Raw genomic sequence first — 14,141 nt, forward strand, 5'->3', positions numbered from 1 at the left:
ATAAAGATATGTTTAAAGTGGGATTAAAATGCATTAATACATGACTGTCTCTGTAAACAATATTTATACTAAGGCCATCTTTCAAAATAGGACATTTGACCAACTACTCTGTGTTGCCCCAGAAAGACAGGATTGATTGTCCCTTCAAGTGGTTTCACATGTTGGCCATTTTAGCAAAAAGCAAATGGGTAAACTTTGTTTTCAAAATATTCAATTCCTTTCTACAATAACAGGTAAGGTCAATTATTTCCATGAAAATATTTTAAGGCAAACATATTTATTGCAACAAATTTGTTGAATCCCTCCCCTATTTAAGTAAAAAATGAACTGCATTACCTAACACTGTAAGCCAAGCACTTTGGTAGTCTCTGCCTAAAGGATTGGAGACCAGACACGTGTACCATCCAGCATCAGCTAGGGTCACGTTCCTCAGTATCAATATCTCAGGGTTACTGATGTTAACCATAGATTGCTAAAAAATAAATCAGACCATAAACCTCCTAAAGAATGGCACTAATATTTCCCTACATTATATATACTACAGCATTATCATCATATAGAGGTAAAGGACACTTTGAGAAATTATAAGCTTTGTTTTTTTTTTATCTGTCATAAACTTAGCCACTCAAGAGATTCCGTACGAATAAATTTCATTCATCTTGTCAATTTATTTTGGACATTTTTTTTTAAAACATAAAAAACAAGCACACAAAAAAATCTTCTTGATTTAATAAAGTTTTTAATTCACAACAGAAAATTTGGTTTGCGTTAAAAAGCTGCAAACTTTATAATTTTGTTCATTCCAGGACAGTCACAACAGTAACAAAAAATAAAATGACACTCTTCATACTATTGGGTACTACATGCAGTCAGTTTTCATTAGTTGGTACATAAAAATCTTTGGAACACAACTTCAGATTCTTAAGTTTGGAAATTAGACAACAATTATCATGCAATCTCAAATGCTCTGTCTTTGTTCTGCTTCATGCAATTTTGGAATTATTCAGATATTTGAATTGGGCAGCAAGACATTTTTATTTTTAAACAAGCTCAAAATAAGTGGTGAGATTCATAACAGCATGATCTAGTGCTAGACTGACACACATATTTAATATACAAACCGTTTGTCCCTGTAATAGGTAATTAACAAGAAATTTGGTTAAAATGTTTGAGTTATAGCCCTTACTTTAATGGTTATCTCCTCTGAGACATTTGCAGAATCATTAAAAGAATTAAAATTTATTTATACAAGGAAAGAAAAAGTGACAGTTATAATTATGATCAATACCAAGTAATCAAATAAAAAGTTATAAATGAAAAAGGTAAAGAAGTGAAACTGAACTGTTTTTTTATTATTTTTTTTATAATGTGAATGATTGCATAACAAGGCATTGCATTTTATAAACATTCATTTCCAAGGTAAAGGAAGACATAAGGGGAATCATGTCTGGAAGAAGCACTTAAGTAAAATTTCAATACATAGTTTTATCAGAGTATAGACATATATAAATATATATATATATATAAATCAGCTGAGGGTTTCAAGTTGAAAATGAGTCTTGCTATTCTGAGTCTCAATCAGATCATACAATGTATGTTTCTTTCAACAGTCAATAGATTAACTCATATGGACTAAGACCAGAAATAGGTTTAAGACAAAAGAAATACATGCTATTTCATATGACCATTTTTTTCTTACTTTATCCAATGTTGCCTGCAATAATTGATCATATCAATGGCAATGCATATGTATATTGTACTAAATATGAAACATATTTGAGTAGCAAAAAAAAAGGAAACCCCAAAAATTTTAAAACTACTCCCTGCACTCATGGTAATTACTGTCTTGAATATAATTAAAGTGGTGATTCAGAGAGTCATCCCTGTACTAACAGTCGGAGCATAATTCAAACATTTCTGATAACATAAATCTTTAAATAAGTTTTTTTTAACAAAAAATATTATTGGAATTTTTATTTGATTTTAACCACTTTAAGTACTTTGATTATTTTTGTATTTTTTTTCCATCATGGACATCCTTTTCTACATACTTGTATTATATGAACGTAGGGTTGGCCTGAGTTGTCCTTGTATGAGCCATTGACCATGTAATGTTGAAGCCACTGGGTATGATGTTGGAGGTCATTTGGCATCACTTTACACTCCAGCCTAGCGTCAGATCCTGCTCTAACGGTCTGGTTGGTGGGGCCTACTATTACTGGAACAGTAGCTCCATTATCTGTTTAAAGATATATTAAGATTAAACACATGACAAGCTTCGAAATTTTTATGTTACTGATTCTTGCCTGTTATTGTTAATTCTGTGCTATAAATAGAACAAGATGTAAAACACGATGTCATGCTAATAACACCCCCTGTCAACGAATTGTGTCAAATAAAGTTGTTCGATAAACAGGAATTTGATAAGCAAGGATCCTGTAAAAAGGATACATGGTGCAAGTCATAATACAAGGGCAATGTATCAAATATTCAAGCATTCCATGGAATAGAAGCGGAGAAATCTGCTCCTCAAAATGTAACGGATGGACTGACAGACTGACAAGGCAATTGCAACACGGTGGAGGTATAATAATAGGGCATATTAAAATACTGGAGAATATCAATTGTAAAGAATCAATAAATTAATATCAATGATTTTATTTCTTTTTAAGAACAAATCTGCTTAAAAAAAAGAACATACAACCATTTATTCCACCACAAAAAAATAAATACCCAAAAATGACAGTCCAGTACATGCCCGCCTCTGATAGCAGCAAAATAAATATTACACTGCTAGTGAAGATAATTTCACCTGCACTGCAGTATCGTAGCATCTATCATATTACTGTAAAATAAATATTCCACTGCTAGTGAAGATAATTTCACCTGCATTGCAGTATCATAATATTGTAATAAGGTGATTCTATCTATCATAGTATAATCAAAGACGTATGAGACATGTGCTGAGGTTATTGCGTCCCCGATATAAGATACCAAAAATATCAAAAACAAGACACTATAAATTACCAACACTGAATTGTATTCCTTGATTGATTGTTACGAGGAAATAAATTTGAGTACATGTAACACAAAAGCCTTACATTAATAGCTTTAAATCAGGGAAGGTATAATGAGAAGTATAATGTAGTTATGGAAGAAATATGACTTTAGTATCAAGGGTAAAGGATAGGGCAAGTCCTTTAATATGAATTTGGTACCATTACAACATTTTCTCATGGGTAATGTTGGAAGAAAAAAGGATACTAGTACAGTATAAATAAGAAAAAAAGTATGTGTTTCATTAATTTTGATCAGAATTCATTTTCCCAGGATCTTTGAAACATGAAGCCTGAAATGTTTTCCTGTACTTTGATTATAGGACAGTTTATAGTCTGCTTTTTTTCTGTACTTTGATTAAAGGACAGTCTATAGTCTGCTTTTTTTCTGTACTTTGATTTAAGGACAGTTTATAGTCTGCTTTTTTCCTGTACTTTGATTTAAGGACAGTTTATAGTCTGCTTTTTTCCTATACTTTGATTGTTTTGGTTTTAGTATATAGACACAATATTGTGACTATAAAGGGTCATTTGAATGTCTCTCATCATTTGCCCTTTCACAATCTGAGATGGAATCTAAGACATTGTAAAAGCATCAGTTTAAATGTATTTTGAACCTGTCTAAACAGAACATATTTTTCAGAGAGTTTGGTTAAGACAGGTATTCATTGTAAATACTTTTGACTTGAACACTTACTTAATGCTTCAATCTTGAATGACGCATTGATCCTCCCGTATCTGTTTTCAACAACACAGCTGTAATTTCCTTCATCTTCCTTTGCTAGTCTTTCTATGTGGAGTTTAAATCCTTTAATTTTGTACTGAAGAAATAAAAGAAAGGTGGAATAAAAAACAGAAAAAAATGACACAATAATTGATAATGTATCTATCTGCAAAACATAAAGGAACATACAAAATATAGAATCTGTAAATAAAAAATAAAACCCAAAAAACCAGTTTGATGGGTTTTAAGCAATTTGAAAGTTAAAAAGCCAATTTATAATACAATAGTAATTTCTTTGCAGAATCAGTAAATAGCATCATTTTTAAAACTTAAATATTTCCAGCCAACTATTCATTAAACATAATGAATCTAATTAATGGATATAGAAAGGAAGAACGCACTTGGAAACCCAATTACCTGACTTAACTCTTCAGGATTATACAGTATCTTTCATTGCTACCATATGGTTTGGATAAGATTGTTTATGGAATCTCGATGTGTTTATATATTGTGTACCTATTTACTTCGTCAAATTTTATTTTAGCACTTTTTTCAACACAACATAATTATTTCTGATTTTCTATTCATCCAACAACCAAAAAAAAAAAAAAAAAAAATCAGAGATTCAATAACTTCACTAGAAATTAAAAATAACCTTTCAATGACTTATTCACATCTGCTTGAATTTTTTCGGCCGCTGTTTACAAGATGTCTGATCTTTATTATAACTCCAAAAAGAAGAAATGATTTTTTTTTCTTTATTTTGACTTATTAGATAATACATCAATTTTTTAATGGACGAAGAACTGAAATGTTTTAATAGTTTATCTTTTTATTTATTCTGAGAAAATCAAAATACTTACTCTGCCTCCAACAACATCAGGCTGGATGAACTGATTATTTTTGTACCATTTGATTCTAGGTTTTGGACTTCCACATGCTTTACATATTAAATCAATAGGAGAGTGGACTGATCTTGCTATCCATGCTCCAGGTTTTGGCTCAGGAAAAATTGGAAGGCCTGTGAAATAATAAATTAAAAAGAACTGGAGTTATCTTTCTTTCTTTGTCATCTTAGTTTTCCAATCTCCTGAACAGTTTTTAACCATATTCTGTAAAGGAATTTTTGCAAAAAAAAAAAAAATAAGATAAATAAAAAACCAAAAAAAAAAAGAAGTGTAAATGTATATTCAATTAAAACTAGTCTAATTGGAATGCTGAATAAATCAAACAACAGCCCAAATCATATGCTTTTTCAAGTCAGGTTACATCAATTCAAATGTATCCTGAACCTGATTGAATACCTGTCTACACCAAACCAAGTGTAGACCTAAGGTAAGGGACACAACTCTTATAAATCATTGAAATGCTTGTTTCCAGCATTTTACATCAATTTCATGTAAGCATCAAAGTAAAAGGCTCATTTCATTCTGTTTCAAATGAAAGCTTGATAGGCTTTGGCAAAATTGAATATGATACAAATATGTCACTTATTTCAAGAGTTATGTCCCTTACCCTAGGTCTACTCTCAAGTCCAAAAGAGATTCCATTAAGGCAGGTTTCACTGTATCACATTTGAAGATTACATCATATAAGGTTATTTGAGTTTGCCCAACCAGTTTATTGTAAGCCACTACATTCTTAAATTAGGATGTTATTAACTCATTTTCCATAAATATAACATAGAAATGACTTAATACTTCTATGTTTTGAAGTATGCACACATGTCTTTGATGATACAATCATATTTTAATTATGTCAATGATCTTTTTCATGTAACATTGAGAAATTGGATTACTCAGAATACCATGAAAAACCATCTGCTTTAAATCAAAACCAGTTACAAATCCATTACCCTCAAAGATCATGACTACTCATGGCTTGTCTTTTCTGTTTACATGAAGATTTCTGCATCTTATCATTCTTACTTAAAATAAATATTACAGCATTGCAGCAAATTTGGATAACTTCATTAATGCTCTTAAAGGTTGATAACCTTTGACCTACATTTATATGTACCATATCCATCTTTTCATACCAATTTTTTCATTTTTTTTTTAAGGTAAAAGATCTTGTTTGTTGACTATTAAAGAAACAGAAATAGTAGAAATCTTTTGAATGAAATACATTTAGAATCTATAGCTAAATCATGTTGTCAGAAGCATGTTAACTGTACAGAATTACTGAAAACATATGATTGGTCATTTCCAATTCTATTTATGAAAACTAAATTTTGAAAAACTAAAATAATGCTAGGAGAAACCAGGCTTATTTAAAAACAATACATCAGAGACATGTGTTTATACATGAAAGTTGTAAAAAGACCACAAGAATGAATTTGATGGATAAGCCTTGCATAGTAACCACAGATTTCTGAAACACATCAACTTTTTTGGACAATAAATGACAATTTTTTAACAGTAAAAGACAGCCAGTGAAAAAGAGTTATAGATGTAATCTAATCCTTCCTAAGTGAATTTTTAGGGGAATTGTAAGAAAGATTTTTTATAAAACAGAGATACAAGAAAAATGAGAAAAAGTGATAGTGCTAAATTGAAATATATCAATGCCAAGCAGTCTTTAAAATGTCCATTTTGTGCATGTGTTATGTAAAACTCGAATAAAAATGAGAAAATAAATTTATGAATGAAAGAAACTTGTAAGAAGAATAAAGAAATACTTGATTCTTATCAAAGAAGACAAAGAAAAGATAAAAGATCTATAATACAGACAATATGATTTATATCTCACTGCAGGAGCAAATCTTCTCCTATCCACATGGCTATATTCAATTTGTAATTTATTAAGCAGAATTTATAAGAAAATAGGATTAACATATGATTTAGAGTTCAAAGGTCTACATGAAAGAGCCATATGTTGGCTCTAACAGCAGGAAGTAGCTTGGCATGCTGGGAGAATCAGAGACAAGTGGCCTCTTAGATGGAAAGTTATGTTGCCAACAAATTTCCATATTGTACAGAATCTGTTGCACAAGTAACCCAGATCTTGGGTTATTTTTGTGAGCTTAACCTTTCAATATCTTAATTTGTAATCTGATTGTAAATAACTTTTCTTCCCTGAATAAAAACACATTTGTAAGACTGAATGCTGGAGAATGTTGCATTTATGCATAATATTAGTACGCGTTTGTTTGGTAATTTATTGCCTTACTTATGCATAATTTTTCAAAATAGCCTTTAAACATCTGCATTTGAATAAATTTGCAACTCCATAAATTCCTGAAACTTACAAGTTCTCAAAATAACACCTTAGAAACATTTGACAATTTATGACAAAGTAGTAAAATTGATCTTAGGTATTGTCTACAAAGGGAAGACATTAAATAGATAAATTCCATTTGAAATCCCAGTTCCAAATCCATTCCAAATGGGGGAAGCAAATTTAGGGGAGTGTAGTTCCTTTTATTTACCTTTTGAATTACCCACTTCACTAGAAAATTCTGTCAAGCATCTGGATTTATCACAAAAGAAAGGAAGTCACTTTCATTAAACTATCTACAATATTTATTCATCAAATAGCTTTATCTGGGAACATCCTCTTCATTAATGTGCCATCAGGGACCTAATCAAGTGTGTCACAATGCTTCAAAATTTAATTAATTGGAAACAAGTACAGTCTGAAAAAGTTTTAATTGTACTTATTTATAGTTTTTTTTCATGTTTAGAAAGAATTTTCAGGTGGATACTAAAGGCCCCTAAAAGAACTGCAGTATTATTATTCAGTTCTTCTTAAAACAGAAAGGTTTTTTAATTAGAGAAACTATAAATCTAAATTAATTAAAATTTATGCAAAATTCTGAGAACTGTGCATGTAAGAATTTAAGTACAAATCAACATTTACCAGCTGATATCAAAAGGGATGGAGGAGAGAAAATCAGGCAAGAGCTGTATACATAAGAGTTATTTATTTGACTGGATGATACCTAATACCTTTAAAATTTTCATCACAAATCAAGGACTAATTTCTAGGCTTTCATCTGTTAAATTGGTGCTAATTTTATCAGTAGACTACAGGGGAACACTTGGGATGAATGTCCCACCAAGGGACTATTAATTATTTATCAACTTAATTAATTGGAAACAAAAACAGCATGAAGTGTTTGACAAACTGTTCCTTGTTGAGTAATAGTTTTGTTTTCAGAAAAATTATGCTAATAAATTTGTACTTAGAAGAACCATGTAAATTGACAACCTGTGGCTAAATTAAAACAATAACAAGGTGAAAACAACATGAAATATTTGACCAAGTTCAAGTGTTAATTGTGGATTTCTCCTTTATCAGTGAGTTTTTATAAACAAAACTTTCAACTTATTAATTTGTCACAGCTAGAGCTGTGGACACCCTTCCCCTCCTAATTGCTAATACACCACAGTTGGAGACCCCTTCAAAATTAACTCCTCCACAGTACTTTTAATTTAATTAATTCATAGAAAACCCAGCATGAAACATACAAGTATCATAGAACACACATACATTTGTATATTGTCCTATCTTGAATAATTCATCAAACAAGATTGGTAGCCCAGACAAATGATATCACACTTTCAGTCCATTGTACTTGATTCCAGAACAGAGCATGACATATTTGATATAGAGCATGTGCTAATTGTTGAAGCATTGTTTTCTACACTATCAGTGAAATTTCTGATAAAAGCTCTTCATCAAACTGAGGCAAATAGAAACATGTCCCCCTACTTCTCATGCAACAAGGTGTTAAAAAGCCTTGAAACTCAAAACATACTTTAATTGCGAGGCTTTGAAATTTTATCGGTGAAACTTGGACCGAAATGTGAAATCTATGACCCAAAGAAAGTGTATGTTATCACTTGAGACCACACAGTTATAACATTTTAAGTACAGAAACTCATTAATCATATCCAAAATGACTGCAAGATACCGACAAGTCCAAATGTTGAAAGTTGGGGCATTTTAATATTAGACTTACAGTCAAACCTACCTTTAGTGACCACCTGTATTCAGCAATAACCTGTCTTAAAAAGGCTATGATTTAAGTACCCCTATGTAGTAGATTTTATGTAAAATTACCCTGTATATAAAGATCACAGGTCATGGGTTTTGTTCTCCTTTGGATGTCATTAAAACAGTTTTGACTGTATTCAACTCCCACAAAAAACACAACAAAATACTAAAATGAAAAGGGCTTCAAATCTTTTCAATTAAATTTTTAAACGAAAATCCTCTAAACATAATAAAAGTGTGAAAAAATTCTTTCAACTTGACATTTAAAAATAATAAAATCTAGAAAACATGAATTTAATATCAAAATAAGCATTTTGACATTAGCCATTTTCCTTCATTTAATTTTAAATTAACATTCAACAGGCAAGCAGTTGCACAAATAATATGAAGTCTTCAAAACTTATTAATTTTCACTCAGTTTCTGAATAAAAATGGAGGTCAATTATTCTGGAAAACCCCTATTTCTAAATTAAAGTGAATGGCCTACAGGACAGGTGCCCCCTATCAGATGACCAATAAGAGGACATTTTTCCAGCTTTGCAGATTTGACATAAAGGTCATATTTCAACAATTAAAACTGTTCTCCTCGGTACAATGTCATAAAAAAGTCAGATTGTGACTTTAAACTTGTCTTTAAATAAGCCAAATGTAGATTTGCTAGGTTTTTACAATAAACAAGAACATGGCCTTTATATTTAAGAACAGCAAATTTTAGCATTATCAAAAAGGTATAGAACATATTTAATAGCAGAAATTTTTAAAATGACAACTACTTATAAAACTTGATTTGATTAATTTCTTTTGGTTTTCTGTTCTTAAAGGTGGTAGTTAAAAAACATAGTCTAAACTACTTAGCCCCATACCCATTCAGTGTATGTACATGTGTACTGTCAGAATAACTTTCATCAAACTTGTAAAAAATCAAATAGAATGCAGTTTTGAACATCAGTACATGTGCATGTCCTCTATTTCATTAAAGTAGGTCAGTATGTTTCAGTGGTCTGCTGTAACAATACAACCTTTTACTAGGTGAAGGAAAATACTTTTTATTCTACATGCAACATATGGGCAAAAATAAACCCCAAGCAAAAACAACAAACAAAACAAAAAGAGAAGGTTTTGTCCTGATAATTGTAAAAGGCTAACTGATCTCGTGACTATCATTGTTTACATCACATCTATTCATTGTTTTGTTGAGTGCAGTTACACAAGCTGCTGCTACGATTATGTAAAATATTCGTGTTTCTTGTAGGTACATTTCCTAATAACCCTCTTTATTACTACTGAAAAAAATACGGAAATTAAAAATACATTTCTCAATAACCTTCCCAGCGGGCAATATTCATTCCAAAGCATGGGACTAATCGTGGTGGCATTCTAGTAATTTGCACTTTAGCACACGACGACTGACTGAAAAAACGTGAAGAAAACATTTTCATTGAATCAGTTTATAGTAAGGGTTAATGTAAGGGTAATATATTGCTAGTTAATTTAATTATCTCATCATATATTTGTCTGTGCACCTTGTTATTTTGTTGTTGGCACTAACAACATGTTGTTTTTGGCATTTAGCAAAACAATGCTGGAATTTGGTCTCTGGACACATCTTTCGACGATGGTACAACCAGAATATCATCTTATGGGAAAAAAATGATCATATTTTTTCAATGCAAAGTTTAAAGTTTTTTTTTCAATATCAAATCTAAAAATTGGAAATTAATGACTTACTAGCTAATGGGTGTATGAAAAGCATGATTCTTTTTTATGCTACAAAATCTGGAAGATTTTAGTTCTTGAATTAGCAACACAGGCATTCAAATCAAGATATTCCTACTAAAGGCTTAATCACCAGATATCAGGCCAGGTGTCAAATTCCACAACATGTTTTAGACAATGCCTTTTATCTTTCCATCAATTAATTAAGGATTATGAAGATGTAAATAAATATGACTTTGGGATGTTGTATAACAAATTCATGTACATGTGGACCCACTTAATCAGAAATGCTTGGTATTCAAGTTTATCTTATTGGTAACATTAGTAAATGAATCTACACAAACGTCTCTGAGTTCACATGACTTGAATTCCCAAGGAGTCGTCGTAAATTTCAACAACCTTCTTTGTTCACCATGTTAAGGAGTGGGTGTTGCTAAACACATGGTAACAGTTTCCTTAAAGAAAGATTTAATCTTTAAAATCTTTCAAATGTTAGTGTTTTAATCTATACTTGTGCAATTTATTATAGAAAACTTTATATCCTCAAAAATAAATATCTTTAAAAATACTCCTTGTACCAGTAACAGAAATTTTGACCTCAAGTGTCAACTTATCTATAACTATGAAAGTTGGTAAAACTTGTGTCCTATCCTTATTGTAAAGTTAACAATTAAAATTTTTGTAAACTAACTTAATTCAGCCATAGTTCCTGACCCTTGCCAAATATCCTAACTTCAATTACACGAAGAAAAATAATACATTATACAGAAAACATAAAAATTTGATAGCGGAGTTTACATGGTCCAAGTACTTTGGTACCAATCAATTAAGTTGTACTACCTAACACCAACAAAAGTAAAATTATTTGATGTATAGAAGCCATCATTAACTCTGACAAGCACAGAAGTTACACTTTTATAAATTATGACTAAAATATGACATTTGAGATTGTGAGGTCAGAAGATAGATGTAAGGTTATCATAAGAGTCAGAGCAAATCTCAACAACAGAATACAGATGTCCTAGATTATACAAGACAAATCACAAAGAGATTCCAGCATTCAGATTTAATGATATATTTTCACAATAAATTTGCAGCACTGCTGGGGTCTTGTCATCAGAAATCACCAGGTGGTAAACAAGCTAAGGAAGTATTTTTCTTGATATTATGAAAATTATGGTCCAAGAGAGAATAGAGAGTCAATTGTTGAAGATCATCAGCCACCCATTCCCTTATCCCCACACTGAAACGATTTTTTCAGAGTCACAACAGTGTTTTTCTAGATACAAATACAGTTAACATATATAAGCCATAATTTGAGCTAGTGAGAGTTTGAATTTGGAGTCCAAATGAAGTGGAAGACCTGACTTTCAACCTTTTTCTATTAATAAGCCTGCACCCTACACATGCAAATGTGCCACACATGATAATCATATGATTTGCATCATATGATTAACATATAAATCGAGCACCATATGATAATCATATATTTGGTATACATATGATTATCGCATGATTATCATATGATAACCACATGTTTTTCACAAACATATGATTGTCATATGTTTTAAGCCAAAATTACGATATGAAAATCATATGACTATCATATGTTCAATATCATATGATTGTCATATGATTACCATATGAATCGAGCACCATATGATTATCATATGTGGCACATTTGGATGTGTAAAATCAGCAATATTAAGACTGCCAACAGGGAAATGTTAATAAACATTTCCAAGAGAAATGACCATCCACCAATTTTTAGAACCACACTTTTTTAAAATCTACATGTACCTTTTGTAAACTTTTCTTTGTCACATTCATCTTCATCCTCTAAGTCCATCTTTTCAACTTCTTCTTCTGTAAAACATGAAAGGAAGGATGAGAAGTTTTTGAATAACTTAAATTAGTTTTCATAGTTACATTTACCAGAACATTGTACACTTTCAAATATTGTGTACAATGTTCATGTACATGTATGTTCATACATGTTTTTTCTCTCTCCAAAGTCTATTAGATTGGTTCTCCTCTACCTGGATCAACAATGTTGATATGTATCTTTAAAATCTCTTATTTTTCAAGCCTTCATTTCTTTTAATTTTACACACTCTGTCAAATTTTCAAAGTGGTAAGCTCTGGGAAAATAGGGGTAAAAATATCACTTTTTAGTGGTCATTAACTACTTTCAACTTTAATAGCAAATTAAACTGAAGAACTGGAAAACATTCAATTATCAAGTTAAATATTTGTAACACGATACACTTTTTCTCATCAATATAAACAGGAAGATGAGAACATTTTTTTCAACTGAGTTTTAACCAGAACCATGTGTAGATCAACAGTTCATCAGGTGTCAAAATTACACAGATTTCTCACTGGGAATTGACCGAGGAATTTTTCACTTGACCAGGGACCAAGGCAGATGATTTCGATTTAATCTCGTGTTTAAAGTTCAAGACAAAGTCACTCTTCGTCTGGACTATGAAACTGATTGTTCCCTTTCCACAGTCCATCTTTTATGGCCTATTGAAATTTAAAAGGTATCCACCCTTGGGCAAAGTTGTAAAATTCTAAGGAAAGGTATGCCATGAAACAGTTTTGTTTTCTTTGCCATCTGCACCATACCACTAACTCAACCTGACCCAAATATTTACCTGATTTTTCACAGGTGAAAAAATCTAATTTTACTGCAACAAAGGATTAGAAACGTCTTTATTACACAGTAAATCTTTTGGGACAATATGCTATGTTGAGCCATAGAAAGACATTTTTAGACAATTGTCTCAAATTTCTCTGGTCTACAGATTATAAAAAAAAATTTAAAAAAAAAACCTTTTTGGGGTTGATGTGTCAAGATGCCATAGATAATCTATATTCATCTTTACTTTTGTACAAGTATAAACAATACATTGTAGATACCTTTTCAAAAATGAAGCATGTGTCACACATTTCTAGGTGACTAATCTGTTAACACTTATAAATACATATACAATAGCAACTGCACTACAATTACATGTTAATGTTCTTTGAAGTGAATAATTAGAGAACAATTCATATTTGATGATGTTTTCTATATCAATGTGTAAAATGTTGACTTGTAAACATACATATACATGTTTAAATTTAAAAAAGTTACATGTATATTGATTGGGGCATACATGTTTCATAAAAATAAAAAAATACAAACAAAAAAGTGAGTTTAATCTTGTCATTGGCCCAGGAATGGTACAACTCATTGTTATATCAGGCATACATTTATGTATACATGTACATGTACTTTTGAGAAGGAAAAAAGAAGTACAAAGCAATTAGCAAAAAAAGTCCTTTTCCTTATAGCAGAAATAGCTGGCTTTTCTCAATCCTTACAAAAAGAATAAATAATCTCAAGGAAGACCAATCAATTTATAAAATCAAAAGACAAAGTTAACAAAGATATCAAATGAGAAATTTTAACAGACATTTTGCTCTAAATGGCTACTCCCTTGATTTATTTTTGATGAGAACATTATCAAGAAAGACAACTCAGTCCTAATAAATCTGTCAGATCATTTGAAATAAGAATTATATTGGGAAGGGCATTGTTTCAACATACTTTGATCACATTTAAGGATCATTTTTAAACTTTGATTCTTTATTTA

The 14,141-nt window shown here is 30.8% G+C and overlaps 1 protein-coding gene across 6 annotated transcripts in view; it reads right to left on the reverse strand.

Annotated features, from left to right (window-relative positions):
• Positions 1–14,141, reverse strand: part of LOC148620701 (fibroblast growth factor receptor 4-like) — a 52,295-nt gene that overhangs the window by 11,363 nt on the left and 26,791 nt on the right. For all 6 annotated transcript variants that reach the window (XM_088574409.1, XM_088574410.1, XM_088574406.1 and 3 more), the window contains 5 exons: positions 12,298–12,363; positions 4,644–4,801; positions 3,754–3,877; positions 2,052–2,239; positions 337–472 (listed from right to left, as the gene is read on the reverse strand). In XM_088574409.1, the coding sequence (XP_088430535.1) occupies positions 337–472; positions 2,052–2,239; positions 3,754–3,877; positions 4,644–4,801; positions 12,298–12,363 (672 nt within the window). The remainder of the gene's footprint in view (positions 1–336; positions 473–2,051; positions 2,240–3,753; positions 3,878–4,643; positions 4,802–12,297; positions 12,364–14,141) is intronic.

Source organism: Perna viridis, chromosome 3, assembly GCF_037379345.1.
Source record: "Perna viridis isolate PV_CMFRI_1.1 ecotype Kerala chromosome 3, ASM3737934v1, whole genome shotgun sequence".
NCBI classification, from domain to species: domain Eukaryota; kingdom Metazoa; phylum Mollusca; class Bivalvia; order Mytilida; family Mytilidae; genus Perna; species Perna viridis.